At 47.7% G+C, this 15126-nt stretch overlaps 1 protein-coding gene across 1 annotated transcript in view; it reads left to right on the top strand.

The window, feature by feature from the left end:
* Positions 1 to 15126, top strand: part of LOC120046609 (anaphase-promoting complex subunit 1-like) — a 70270-nt gene that overhangs the window by 47589 nt on the left and 7555 nt on the right. Inside the window, exons 31-41 of the mRNA XM_038991979.1 lie at positions 738 to 829; positions 1118 to 1252; positions 1917 to 1999; positions 2244 to 2322; positions 2688 to 2762; positions 3187 to 3248; positions 3339 to 3429; positions 3503 to 3556; positions 3684 to 3877; positions 5315 to 5401; positions 5951 to 6068. Of these exons, the coding sequence (XP_038847907.1) occupies positions 738 to 829; positions 1118 to 1252; positions 1917 to 1999; positions 2244 to 2322; positions 2688 to 2762; positions 3187 to 3248; positions 3339 to 3429; positions 3503 to 3556; positions 3684 to 3877; positions 5315 to 5401; positions 5951 to 6068 (1070 nt within the window). The remainder of the gene's footprint in view (positions 1 to 737; positions 830 to 1117; positions 1253 to 1916; positions 2000 to 2243; positions 2323 to 2687; positions 2763 to 3186; positions 3249 to 3338; positions 3430 to 3502; positions 3557 to 3683; positions 3878 to 5314; positions 5402 to 5950; positions 6069 to 15126) is intronic.

Below are 15126 nucleotides of genomic sequence, written 5' to 3'. Positions count from 1 at the left end.
TTTGCCCTTTTATTTATTCACCGTCTTTATTTAACCTGGTCAGTTTACTTAGAGCATGTGTCATTGGCTTAGCATCACACTGTAGGCCTCACATGACAGTTAGCCCTGCTCCAGGCCAGAACACAAGGTTTTCACCAGGTATGGCAGTTGCATCACATCAATACAGTTTCACACTGTTTCGATGGGGCAAGTATTGTCAGGTGGAATCTCACACTTCATATCAGCATCTTCATTTGCATGGGTTATGTCAGCCTTTTATAAAGCACATTCTTTTTGGGGGGAAATATACATAGTGTGTTATCACATTTAGCAACGCACCCTACATATGGAGCTATGTCACCCTTTAATAGTCCCTTTAGTTACAGTTTGCTTAAGCCAGATGATTTGTGAAGCGTCTATGTTGTCCCTGGATATTGAATAGATTATAGGTGCTGGTGCTCCAACCAAGATTTAAAAAATGGTCTGGACTGCTGAAGTGGTGCTCAGTCCTTAGAATGTACAACTGAAATGTCTAAGGAAGGTTCAGCACGGCAGCCTTATTCTCTTCAATGATATGTATTGCTGACACGTTTCGGAGCAAGCTTTGTTGTCAAGGCAGAACTTTCTCTAAGATGCGTCAGCAAAAAAATATATAATTGAAGTAAAATGTATTCCTTCAAATATGGTGCTTTGATGATGGAGCTTACTCCGAAACTCCAATAAATATTGAAGTTAACAGATGTTGCTGCTTCCTGCAGGTCGACCCCCTGGTCCTGAGATGGAGTACTGTACAGACCGCGAGTCCTACTCCCTTGCCGCTGGGCTGGCCCTGGGCATGGTCTGTCTGGGGGTAAGTCTAGTCGTACACACTGCAATTACACTACTGGATCAGCTCTGCAGTAAGTAACTTACTCCTGTGTATGTAGAGAGGTAATAGAAAGAGGAAATGTTCTCACATGGAAAGCACTCTTCATACGTCAAAAGGCTGAGAAATCATAAAAGGGTGCTGAATGAAAAAGGTGACTAAATGCATCACTAGCGTTCCCTCAGGACGTGGATCATCTAAAAAAACAGAAGAGGAGAGTTTCTCAGTCACTGAATGACCCCTTCTCCTCACACCCTCTCTCTCTCTCCATAGCATGGCAGTAACCTAATAGGTATGTCTGACCTGAATGTCCCTGAGCAGCTCTACCAGTACATGGTGGGGGGGCATCGACGCACCCACGCCGGCATCAACAGAGAAAAACACAAGTCCCCCAGCTACCAGATCAAGGTAAAGGGGAAAAAAGCTAATGTCGAGACAAGTTTCCTCACTTGTAGGCTGTTAGGCTTTAAATAAACGGAGTATAAACTCACAGACAGCTAGTAAAGCTCAAACCAAGTTTATTCACCCAATGGGTCAGACAGCTGAACAGACAAAGACATGATCGCACCAGTACAAGTTTATATATACCCCACTTTAGGTGGAGTCCTCCTTTCCTCTAAACATTACATCTTTGTTGCTAGGCAGGAAGTTAAGTGATGTGGGTAATAAACTGTTCCTTCTCCCTTAATGTGACCTGACCTGACCTCAGCCCCCATTCCTCACTAATCCACAGCTATCCACCCTTATCAGTGACCACAACCATGTGATTGCCTTTTCCCTTAGTAACATTCCAAGCCCCTGGCTCATATCCAAAGTCCATTGACCCCACCATATACATTCCTTCTATATATAAACATTAACTTATGGTGTAGCAAGTATTTCAAATTATAACCCAACAAAGCCTACTGTCCAGTTCATCCCCATCTAACATATCATTTTTTTTCCCTGATGGCACAAAACCAAGGTCTGACAGAATACACTGCCCAGATACTTTGTCCCAACTGTGAGGGTTTCTGGTTATTGTCTCAGGTTAAATTTTTTTAAAAACTAATTCCCCTGTTCTTTGTGACAGGAGGGTGACACCATCAACGTGGACGTCACCTGTCCTGGAGCGACCCTAGCCCTGGCCATGATCTACCTGAAAACCAACAACAGGTGAGAATGGATTCCACCACCACCACTCTTACTCTCATATTAGATTAGCCTTCAACGAGACGCAATGTCCTATTCTCTCAGCACGCTCCCTGTAAGTAATGGACTCCATCTAATCTTACACGGTGCATCACAGCACATCTTGACCCCATCGCTCCAGCACATACAAAATGACTTCTTCAGTTATAAGCTATCACCTGGTTCTGGCTCAGGCTGCCATTAACACCTATTTGTCACCCCTTCACAGGTCTATCGCTGATTGGCTGAAAGCTCCAGACACCATGTTCCTCCTGGACTTCATCAAACCAGAGTTTCTGCTTCTCAGGGTGAGTCAGTGCAGAGAAGCTCAGCTACTGTAGCCACTGTGTACTGGCCACTACGGATCTGCCTTATTCACTATGCCAGACCCCAGAGTGTGCAAAGCTGTCATCAAGGCAAAGGGTGGCTACTTTGAAGAATCTAAAATATATTTTGATTTGTTTAACACTTTTTTGCTTTCTACTTGATTCCATACGTGTTATTTCAGAGTTTTGATGTTTTCACTATTATTCTACAATGTAGAAAATAGTAAAAATAAAGAAAAACCCTGGAATGAGTAGTTGTGTCCAAACTTTTGACTGGTACTGTATATAATTCAAAATGTCTGATCCACTACCCTCACACATTGTCACTGTCTCCTCTCCCTCCTCAGACACTGGCCAGGTGTATCATCATGTGGGATGAGATTCTACCCAACTCGGAGTGGGTGAGCAGCAATGTGCCTCAGGTAACTGCCCTGAATATGCACACATGCACGAACTCAGCTCATTAGACACAAGTCACTGCCAGCACAAACCTCTACTCCGGACAAGTGGTAATATAATTTCGGCCTCGGGTTCTTGGGGTCAACAGTGCAGATGTCCCAGTCCATAGACATTAGAGGTTCAATCTGAGGCTCTTAATGTTGTTAGTTAGTCATACTGTGTGATGAACTTGTTAATGAATGACATCAGTGCTAATAAGGAAACCAAGTTTCAGACCTCAAATGACTCTTTACTGCCAAGCGCATACGACTGAGGCAACGAGGCTCAATGGCATTTCCTCCATCTGGACCATTTACACGTCAACAAGATCAAATTAGTTAATATCCCCAAAACAATGATAACAATGATTATAGAATCAAAGATCAATTTGCTTTGTTTTGAATTCAGATAATCCAAGAGAACATTGGGAACCCAGTGGTTTCAGAGGATTTGAACATGGAAACTTTAGCGTGAGTACAAACTGACTTTACTTAAAGTTTCCTTAGCTCTCTCCGCATGGCTGGATTTGAGTTGATGTGTGTGACGATTCCTGTCCTCAGCCAAGCCCATGACTACATAATCGCTGGAGCATGCATGGCGGTGGGATTTCGCTTCGCTGGCTCAGCCAACTCAGACGCATTCGACTGCTTGGTAAGAAGCGCGAACTTCAAAATAAGTTTGTTATTTGGCTAGTTCGTCTCTAACCCTTCTGTTTCTCGCACAGTACAAGTTTGCAAGGAGTTTCATGCAGTGTTTGACATCAGCGACAGCGACGGTTGTAAGTTTCACTGCTTTCATATTTCTCCCAACCATAATGTCCATTTAAGCCAATAGAATACACTCAAGCTCCAAATCACCACAACCAATTTTTCTCTCTCACCTTGTCTGTGTGTCTCCTATGCCAGACGGGCCACTATAACCTGCAGACATGTCTGAGCATGGTGCTGCTGGCCCTGTCCATGGTGATGGCTGGCTCTGGTAACCTGAAGGTGCTGCAGCTCTGCCGCTTCCTCCACAAGAGGACCAGTGGAGAGATGAACTATGGCTTCCACATGGCCCACCACATGGCCCTGGGCCTGCTCTTCCTGGGAGGAGGGAGGTGAGACATGTTTCCACAACAGGTTTCAGCCAGCCTCTCCAATGGTCATAGCTGACATAAATATTGCTTGTACTGTCTTTTGCATTGAAAGTAAATCAAACATAATCTAGTCAAGGGATATTTTACTTTTCACCTGTCATTTGTACCTGTATCAATATTGATTGTATGTTTTGCTACAACACGTGTATAATGAGTTGATGTGTTAGGGGTGTCCTGTTATGTGAGTGTTCTTTATAACAAATAGTTCAAATATCCCAGGGCTATGCAAACAGTGACTATGGGGTATCTAGTTTTATGTAACAATACTCATTACTGATGCTAAATCTGTCTCCTTATCAACATTTACTAGACAAACCCTTTGATTTTAGACTTGCTGTTTTTAGACTTGCTTATTTTAGGGCTGACAATTGCAGGCCCACAACTTCAAGGTCGCAATTTGAATGGCCTTATTGTAGTATTCTCAGCCTATTCCGGCCTTGAACATACGCCTGCGTAAGGAAAGATTGTAGTGGGGGGCAGACACATGGCGTCTTTCTTTTAATCTTTTCTTGCACTCACTGTATCTCTTTTTCTCTCTCTGGATGTGGTCTGTGGAGAATTATTTCATCCTGCATAGTAACCAATCACCATACAGCCCTGCCAGTCTGGCTTTCATCATAGAACCTGAAGTGAAACAATTATCTTCTCATTTTGTGTAGCTACAGAGTTCCACAATGAGCCTAGTCTCAGCATAGGGAATGGGTCAATTCAAACATAGTAATATTGCTCAGGGACAAGTTTCTGAAAATGAATTTGAGAAGAGCTAAATGAGCAGCCATTCTCAGTGAATATGTTACTCTACAGTTCAAGATGAGATCAGTGTTGAGCAAACAGAAGTTGACTGTTGCTCTGTATGTTTGTGGGTCTTGTTATCAAGCTGACTTGTGTAGTAAATTGTGCTGTTTTTTTCACCTCTGTCTGTAATACACTTTGTAAAAACAGGGACATCCCAGCCAATTCTCTTTATCCGTTGCCATGGAGAGTGGATGAGTGGCAGCTCGTGGGTTGAGAACTATTCTCTTCAGTTGGTATTTTAAGAGGAGGCGAGGCAACCCCTCACCTACACTAACCCAAACAAGTGATTTTTCTCTCCAAGCCGACACAATGGTTTGAACCAGCCTAAGCACACACTTAGGTGCTGTCATTTTTTAAATCTTTTTTTATATATTTTTTTAAGTAGGGCTTTTATGAGCACAAATTACGTCAGGTGCCTAGCAATTCAAAATGGTTTTGCCCAGGCCACATTCCTCATTTGTTCTTTGGACCTATTCACCAAAAAAAGGATTCTATTGTAATATGTGCCAACATCAACACTCTGATGTGATGTGCCTGTTTGTTTACATTTATGTCTGTATCCATTATGTAGTGGTCTGATGTTATCCCATTGTCCTCTCCCAGGTACACTCTCAGCACCTCCAACTCGGCCATCGCTGCCTTGCTTTGTGCTCTCTACCCCCATTTCCCTGCCCACAGCACAGACAACCGGTAAGACACACAACCGCAGGGAATACAAACAGTAGGTACAGCTTATCAGAGCTCGAAAATGGCAGGACAGACAGAGCTCTAACGTAACGGCATAGACTTTCAATGACCATAATGAATTTGGTGTGTACTGTTTGAAAGTATTGCTGTTTTGAGCTGCAGATTTTAAGAATAACAAAATGGGCCGTGTGACGGGGAGGGAGTGTTACTTGAGGCGAGATAAGAAAGTCATCAGAACTTCTACTGACAGAGCCAAGTCAAGCGCTCTAAGTCAATGACCATAATTAAGAATAGTTAAAGAATACCATATAGACGAGGGCTATGCAAGTATTGCAGATTTTTCGTTTCTACCTGGTTGGTGGTTTATCAATTGATTTGTAAATGATTAGACAATGTTCACTCATCTGGTCAGTTCCGACCGGGTCTGACTCAGTTGTTGATTAAATCCAATCAAGTTGATTTGATTTAGAAGGAAAGGGTGAAAAGCAGCAATGCTGTGGCCCTCCAGGTCCTTAATGTAAAATGTTTATGTGTGTGATCTCTGTGCTTCAGGTACCACCTGCAGGCTTTGCGTCACCTGGGTGTCCTGGCGGCTGAGCCTCGTCTGCTGGTCCCAGTCGATGTGGACACACTGAAACCCTGCTACGCCCTGCTGGACGTCACATACAAGGTATTCAACTCAATGAGTTAGTCCCCAGTCAAAATACAACCCGTTGAGACCAATGCATGGTCATAACGCCCATTTAGTGTCAACCTAGCTGTGTCTACTATGACCTTCATATGTGATACCTTCAAGATGAGTCTGACTCATTCATTCAGAATTAAAGCCATGTGTTAAAACAATCACTGGAGACCCATGAACTTGAAAATGATGAAACTAAACAGGTGTTAATAAAGGGAAGTTAACATTTTGGAATGCACTTCCCAGTTTCAGTTTTGCATGTACTCATCTGATCCCTCACTATAGAGTTGATTGGTACAGTGTGCACTTGTATTAGTAAGAGGCAATAGCAGAAGTGTAAGCTACATGTAATACCTCAGAATTTGGCCCTGCTAATAGTAGTAGCAACAAGCAACTGTTTACTTCCCTGTATTTAATAGTGATCTTGTTACACAAGAGAACTCAAGTTGAACCTTTTCGCTCTCATTTACTGAAAGCGTCATAGGTGTCCGACTGGGCGCTCTCTTGCGTCATACATTTTCCTGTGAACATAGCCATAGTTGTCACTTCCTCTATTTAGCCTTATTTGAGGAGGCTTTGGTACTGTATGTCTGTCATTTCATTATTAGCCTAAAATGGCATTACATGCGCACAATCTTTTTTGTTACCTTTATTTAACTAGGCAAGTCAGTTCAGGACAAATTCTTATTTACAATTATGGCCTACCAAAAGGCCTCCTGCCGGGACGGGGGATTAAAAATACAATTACCGTAATTGCTGGACTATTAAGCGCACCTGAATATAAGCCGTACCCACTGAATTTAAAAAAAATATGTATTTTGTACATAAATAAACCGCACACGTCTATAAGCCGCAAGTGCCTACCGGTACATTGAAACAAATGACCTTTACACAGCCTTTAAACGAAACACGGCTTGTAACAAAAATAAATAGGCTTTTAAACGAAACACGGCTTGTAACAAAAATAAATAGGCTTTAACGAAACACGGCTTGTAACAAAAATAAAAAAAATAGCAGTAAACATTAGCCTACCAAGAAAGTCAAACTTCATTGCGGTGGCGATTGTTTTGGCTTTCAGTCGGATCTGCACAGTTGAAACACCTCGGCCGTCTGCTCTCTGTGTCCCAGTCTTCAAGCTCATTTTCTAGTTCGGGCCATCTGCTTTTCTTCTCTGAAAGCTTTTGTTGTCTTTTTGCACTGAGTCAGTTCCTCACGCTGCTGTTTCCAACGTCTTATCATCGACTCATTAAGGCCAAGCTCCCGTGCAGCAGCTCTATTTCCTTTTCCAACAGCCAGATCGATCGCCTTCAACTTGAAAGCTGCATCATATGCATTTCTCCGTGTCTTTGCCATGATGAGGGTGACAAAATGACTACCGTAATCAGAATGATGGGAAGTTTGAGCGCGCTCGATTTACGTCACATTATGTGACGGTGCTCAGTTTTTTGGCGGCGTGAATCTTGTGAAAAAAAAAAAAAAACATAAATTAGCCGCGTCATTGTATAAACCGCGAGGTTCATAGCGTGGGAAAAAAGTAGCGGCTTATAGTCCGAAATTACGGTAATTAAAATAGAAATATAGGACAAAACACAGATCACGACAAGAGCCAACACAACATTACATAGAGACCGAAGATGACAACACAGCATGGTAGCAACACAACATGACAACAACATGATAGCAACACAGCATGGCAGCAGCACAACATGGTAGCAGCACAAAACATAGTACAAACATTATTGGGCATAGACAATAGCACAAAGGGCAAGAAGGTAGAGACAACAATACATCATGCAAAGCAGCCACAACTGTCAGTAAGAGCGTCCACGATTGAGTCTTTGAATGAAGAGATTGAGATAAAACTGTCCAGTTTGAGTATTTGTTGTAGCTCGTTCCAGTTGCTAGCTGCAGCAAACTGAAAAGGCGAGCGACCCAGGGATGTGGGTGCTGTGGCAGAACAGGTGTTCTATGTGCTCAAGATATTGTTATTGGGCACAGGGACATACAACAAGGTAACCTGCCTAAATTACTACCGACCCGTAGCATTCACGTCTGTAGCCATGAAGTTCTTTGAAAGGCTGGTCATGGCTCACATCAACACCATTATCCCAGAAACCCTAGATCCACTCCAATTTGCATACCACCCCAACAGATCCACAGTTGATGCAATCTCTATTGCACTCCACACTGCCCTTTCACACCTGAACAAAAGGAACAGCTATGTGAGAATGCTATTCATTGACTACAGCTCAGCGTTCAACACCATAATGCCCTCGAAGCTCATCACTAAGCTAAGGACCCTGGGACTAAATAACTCCCTCTGCAACTAGATCCTAGACTTCTTGACGGGCCGCCCCCAGGTGGTAAGGGTAGATAACAACACATCCGCCACGCTGTTCCTCAACACGGGGGCCCCTCAGGGGTGCGTGCTCAGTCCTCTCCTGTACTCCCTCTTCACTCATTGCACGGACAGGCACGACTCCAACACCATTATTAAGTTTGTAGATGACACAACAGTGGTAGGCCTGATCACCGACAAAGATGAGACCGCCTATAGGGAGGAGGTGTGAGACCTGGCCGTGTGGTGCCAGGACAACAACCTCTCCCTCAACGTGATCAAGATAAAGGAGATGATTGTGGACTACAGGAAAAGGAGGACAGAGCACACCCCCATTCTCATCGACGTGGCTGTAGTGGAGCAGGTTGAGCGCTTTAAGTTCCTTGGTGTCCCCATCACCAATAAACTATCATGGTCCAAACACACCAAAAGTCGTGAAGAGGGCATGACAAAACCTATTCCCCCTCAGGAGACTGAAAAGATTTGGCATGGGTCCTCAGATCTTCAAAAAGTTTACAGCTGCACAATCGAGAGCATCCGGTCTGGTTGCATCACTGCTTGGTATGGCAACTGCTCTGCCTCCGACCGCAAGGCACTACAAAGGGTAGTGTGTATGGCCCAGTACATCACTGGGGCCAAGCTTCCTGCCATCCAGGACCTCTATACCAGGTGGTGTCAGAGGAAGAACCTAACAATTGTCAGACTCCAGCCATCCAAGTCATAGACTGTTCTCTCTGCTACCGCACGGCAAGCAGTACCGGAGCGCCAAGTCTAGGTCCAAGAGGCTTCTAAACAGCTTCTACCCCCAAACCATAAGACTCCTGGACATCTAATCAAATGACTACTCAGACTATTTGCATTGCCCCCCCCCCCCCCCCCCCCCCCCATCTTTTACGCTGCTGCTTGTCTCTTATCTATGCATAGTCACTTTAACTCTACCTACATGTACAAATTACCTCGACTAACCGGTGCCCACTGCACATTGACTCTGTACCGGTACCCCCTGTATATAGCCTCGGTCTTGTAATTTTACTGCTGCTCTTTAATTATTTGTTACTTTTATTTCTTTATGTATTTTTCTTAAAAATGTATTGTTGGTTAAGGGCTTGTAAGTAAGCATTTCACTGTAAGGTCTGTATATATACCTGTTGTATTCGGTGCATGTGTAATGCCCGGGGTGTCGTGGATGCAAGGAGTCAAACGCAGGAGACAGAGAGTTCAGAGTAGCGTTCCAAATTTAATTCCCCACACGGGTGAACACACGACGCTCCTCTAAACCAAATGCTTCACCACAAGTAAAGTGAGAAACACGAAATAAACATAAACCAACGAACACGTATCCTGACACACAAGAATGTACAGACTGTACACACAACAATCCCGCACACCCAGCAGGCCGGGTTGCTGGGTAATAAAGCCCCACAAATCACCCTAACCACAAACAGGTGTCAATAATCAACAAAAAGGGAGGGGGAGGAAAAGTCAGTACAGCTAGTAGGCCGGTGACGACGAACGCCGAGCACCACCCGAACAGGAAGGGGAGCCACCTTCGGTGGGAGTCGTTACAGTACCCCCCCCCCCTGACGCGCGGCCCCCGCAGCGCGCCGACACCGGCCTCGAGGACGACCCGGAGGGCGAGGCGCAGGGCGATCCGGATGGAGGCGATGGAAATCCCTCAACATCGATGGATCCAGAATGTCCCCCACCGGGACCCAGCACCTCTCCTCCGGACCGTACCCCTCCCAGTCCACGAGGTACTGCAGGCCCCTCACCCGGCGTCTTGAGTCCAGAATGGCTCGTATCCTATACGCCGGGGACCCCTCGATGTCGAGAGGGGGAGGAGGGACCTCCGGTACCTCACCGTCCTGCAGGGGACCAGCTACCACCGGCCTGAGGAGAGACACATGAAACGAGGGGTTAATACGATAATAGGAAGGGAGTTGTAATCGATAACACACCTCGTTTATTCTCCTCAGGACTTTGAAGGGCCCTACACACTGCGGACCCAGCTTCCGGCAGGGCAAGCGGAGGGGCAGGTTTCGGGTCGAGAGCCAGACCCTGTCCCCCGGTACAAACACGGGGGCCTCACTGCGGTGGCGGTCAGCACTCCTCTTCTGCCGTCCACTAGCTTGTTGAAGTGATTCCTGGACGGCCCTCCATGTCTCCTTGGAGCGCTGCACCCATTCCTCCACTGCAGGAGCCTCGGTCTGGCTCGGATGCCATGGTGCCAGGACCGGCTGGTACCCCAATACACACTGAAAGGGGGATATGTTAGTAGAGGAGTGGCGTAGAGAGTTCTGGGCCATTTCGGCCCAAGGGATATATCTCGCCCACTCCCCTGGCCGGTCCTGGCAATACGACCGCAGAAACCTACCCACCTCCTGGTTCACTCTCTCCACCTGCCCATTACTCTCAGGGTGATAACCGGAGGTAAGGCTGACCGAGACCCCCAAACGCTCCATAAACGCCCTCCATACTCTGGACGTGAACTGGGGGCCCCGATCAGAAACGATGTGGGTGAATAATGCCTCCGCAGTCTGCAGGGCTGTAGGGATACCGGGCAACGGGAGGAGACGGCAGGACTTAGAAAACCGATCCACAATCACCAGCACCGTAGTATTCCCTTGAGACGGGGGAAGGTTGGTCAGGAAATCTACGGATAGATGTGACCAAGGCCGTTGTGGAACGGGGAGGGGTTGTAACTTCCCTCTAGGAAGGTGCCTAGGAGCCTTACTCTGAGCGCATACCGAACAGGAGGAGACATAAAACCCAACATCCTTAGCCAAAGTAGGCCACCAATACCTCCCCCGAAGGCTCCCCACTGTCCTCTTCACCCCAGGGTGACCCGAGGAGGGTAGGACGTGAGCCCACCGAATCAATTTGTCCCGAACACCAAGCGGCACGTACTTCCACCCCGCCGGACACTGAGGAGGAGCGGGTTCCGCCCTTAATGCCCGCTCGATGTCCGAGTCCACTTCCCACACCACTGGTGCTATAAGCCTTGAGGCGGGAAGGATGTGGGTAGGTTCGGTGGGCCGATCCTCCGTGTCAAAACAACGGGACAGTGCATCCGCCTTTATGTTTTGGGAGCCCGGTCTGTATGATAGAGTAAACTGGAATCGGGTGAAGAACATGGCCCACCTTGCCTGACGTGGGTTCAGTCTCCTAGCTGCCCGAATATACTTCAGATTCTGGTGGTCGGTCCAGATGAGAAAAGGGTGCTTAGCCCCCTCAAGCCAGTGTCTCCACACCTTCAGAGCACTGACCACCGCTAACAACTCCCGGTCCCCCACATCATAGTTACGCTCCGCTGGGCTGAGCTTTTTAGAGAAAAAAGCGCAGGGGTGGAGTTTTGGTGGCGTACCCGAGCGCTGTGATAGCACGGCACCTACCCCAGCCTCGGACGCGTCCACCTCCACTATGAATGCTAGAGAGGGATCCGGATGCGCCAACACGGGCGCATCCGTGAACAGCGCCTTCAACCTGTTGAAAGCTCCGTCCGCTTTTGCTGACCACTGCAAACGCACCGGACCCCCCTTCAGCAGTGAGGTAATGGGAGCTGCTACCTGGCCAAAACCCCGGATAAACCTCCGATAGTAGTTGGCAAAACCCAAAAACCGCTGCACCTCTTTTACCGTGGTCGGAGTCGGCCAATTACGCACGGCCTTAATGCGTTCATCCTCCATCACCACCCCCGAGGTGGAAATGCGATAACCCAGAAAGGAGACGGCTCGTTTGGAGAACACACACTTCTCAGCCTTGACATATAGGTCATGCTCCAGCAGTCTACCAAGCACTTTGCGTACTAGAGACACATGCGCGGCGTGAGTGGCTGAGTAGATCAGAATGTCATCGATATAAACAACCACTCCCTGCCCGTGCAGGTCCCTGAGAATATCGTCTACAAAGGATTGGAAAACGGCGGGAGCATTCTTTAACCCATATGGCATGACGCAGTACTCATAATGGCCCGATGTGGTACTAAATGCGGTTTTCCACTCGTCTCCCTTCCGAATACGCACCAGACTGTACGCGCTCCTGAGATCCAGTTTTGTGAAGAACTGCGCTCCGTGAAATGATTCCATTGCCGTAGCAATTAGAGGTAGTGGGTAACTAAACCCCACTGTGACGGCATTTAGACCTCTATAATCAATACATGGACGCAAACCTCCCTCCTTTTTCTTCACAAAAAAGAAACTCGAGGAGACGGGTGAGATGGAGGACCGAATGTACCCCTGTCCCAGAGACTCAGTGACATATGTCTCCATAGCCACCGTTTCCTCTTGGGACAAAGGGTACACGTGACTCTTGGGAAGCGCAGCGTCTACCTGGAGATCTATCGCACAATCCCTACCCGGTCGATAAGGTGGTAATTTAGTCGCTTTCTTTTTACTAAAAGCGATTGCCAAATCGGCATACTCGGGGGGAATGCGAACCGTGGACACCTGGTCTGAACTCTCCACCGACGTGGCACCGATGGAAACTCCCAGACACCTTCCAGAACACTCCTCTGACCACCCCTGGAGAACCCCCTGTTTCCACGAAATAGTAGGATTGTGACTAGCCAGCCAGGGAATCCCCAGTACCACTGGAAACGCAGGCGAATCGATAATGAAAAAACTTAGATGTTCCTTATGATCCCCCTGCGTCACCATGTCCAGTGGAACCGTGGCCTCCCGGACCAAACCTGACCCTAATGGCCGGCTATCTAGGGAGTGCACGGGAAAAGGAGAATCTATCGGCACAAGCGGAACACCTAGCTTGATGGCGAGTCCGCGATCCATAAAGTTCCCAGCTGCACCTGAATCGACTAGTGCCTTATGCTGGGAAGAGGGAAAAAACTTAAGGAAAAAAATTAAGACAAACATATGACAAACAGGGGGTTCTGGGTGAGTCTGGTGCTTACTCACCTGAGGTGACCGAGAAATGTTCCGCCTGCCATCTCGACCCCCAGATGGACCCCCCAGCACCGATCGGCCGTGTGTCCTCTCCGACCACAGCTGGTGCAGGGGGAGCCTCCTCCTCCGGTACCCCTCGGCACGGCTCCTCCCAACTCCATGGGAATGGGTGCAGGGGTGCTGGGTGGTGGAACGCACAGGACCCTCTCCGAACGGCCGCGGGAAGCCAGCAGATTGTCCAGCCGGATGGACATATCAATAAGCTCATCCAGGGAGAGAGCTTCGTCCCGGCACGCTAGCTCCCTGCGGACATCCTCCCGGAGACTACATCTGTAGTGATCTATAAGGGCCCTGTCGTTCCACCCAGACCCCGCGGCCAAGGTCCGAAACTCCAACGCGTAATCCTGGGCGCTCCTCTTCTCCTGCCTGAGATGAACCAGTCGCTCTCCCGCCGCTCGGCCCTCAGGTGGATGGTCGAACACCGCACGAAGCGGCGGGAAAATTCGGGGTAGTGCTCCTTCGCTGAATCTGGGCCATTCCAGACAGCGTTAGCCCACTCCAGAGCACGACCCGTTAGGCAGGAGATGAGGACACTCGCCCTCTCCGCTCCCGAGGGAGTGGGTCTCATGGTTGCCAGGTACAGTTCTATTTGTAACAAGAACCCCTGACATCCCACTGCCGCTCCATCATACTCCCTCGGGAGCGCAAGACGGAGAGCGCTGGAGCCGGAGGATGGTGAGAGAGGAGAGGAGGAATCCTGAGCTGGAGAGACTGCAGGTGGAGAGAGGAGACCACTCCTCTCCCATCGGTCCATTCTCTCCATCATTTGATCCATGGCGGAACCGATGCGATGGAGTACGGTAGTGTGATGGAGCACCCGTTCCTCCATAGATGGGAGTGGGTTTGCCGCTGCTCCTGCTGACTCCATTCCGATAACAGGGTGCGGGATTCTGTAATGCCCGGGGTGTCGTGGATGCAAGGAGTCAAACGCAGGAGACAGAGAGTTCAGAGTAGCGTTCCAAATTTAATTTCCCACACGGGTGAACACACGACGCTCCTCTAAACCAAATGCTTCACCACAAGTAAAGTGAGAAACACGAAATAAACATAAACCAACGAACACGTATCCTGACACACAAGAATGTACAGACTGTACACACAACAATCCCGCACAATAAAGCCCCACAAATCACCCTAACCACAAACAGGTGTCAATAATCAACAAAAAGGGAGGGGGAGGAAAAGTCAGTAGCAGCTAGTAGGCCGGTGACGACGAACGCCGAGCACCACCCGAACAGGAAGGGGAGCCACCTTCGGTGGGAGTCGTTACAGCATGTGACAAAATGTAATTTGATATGGAGGATGAGGGCTGCAGTTAATATCTCAGATAGGGGGGAGTGAGGCCTAAGATGATGATGTGGCCGGGGACACTTTGCTTCTTCAAAGTCCAATATCTTGAAAACATGACTGCTGACATGCAACTGATTTTGGGACTGTATCAACAGTGGACTAATTGAAAAAATACCAAAATATAATTTTCGACTGGAGTTTTCCTTGAAGGTCTGCTGAAGGTTGGGTTTGCGGGTTCACCATGAAGTGCTCCATATTTCAATTACTCTGGAACAGCAGAGGGAGAGACATGCTGCGCACATCAATTATAATGACACCCCCTGCATATGTGCAATCGCACACTTCACCTCTGCACGTACACACACACTGCATATTTCGAAGTTCACTATGATGTTGCATGCAGCACACGTGTACATGATTTGAATGTGTACATGGTGAATTTACATTTTCATTTTTTTGC

The sequence above is a fragment of the Salvelinus namaycush genome, chromosome 4 (assembly GCF_016432855.1).
Source record: "Salvelinus namaycush isolate Seneca chromosome 4, SaNama_1.0, whole genome shotgun sequence".
Lineage (NCBI taxonomy): Eukaryota > Metazoa > Chordata > Actinopteri > Salmoniformes > Salmonidae > Salvelinus > Salvelinus namaycush.
The sequence above is the reverse complement of the archived record's forward strand: the minus strand, read 5'-3'. Positions and strand labels throughout refer to the sequence as shown.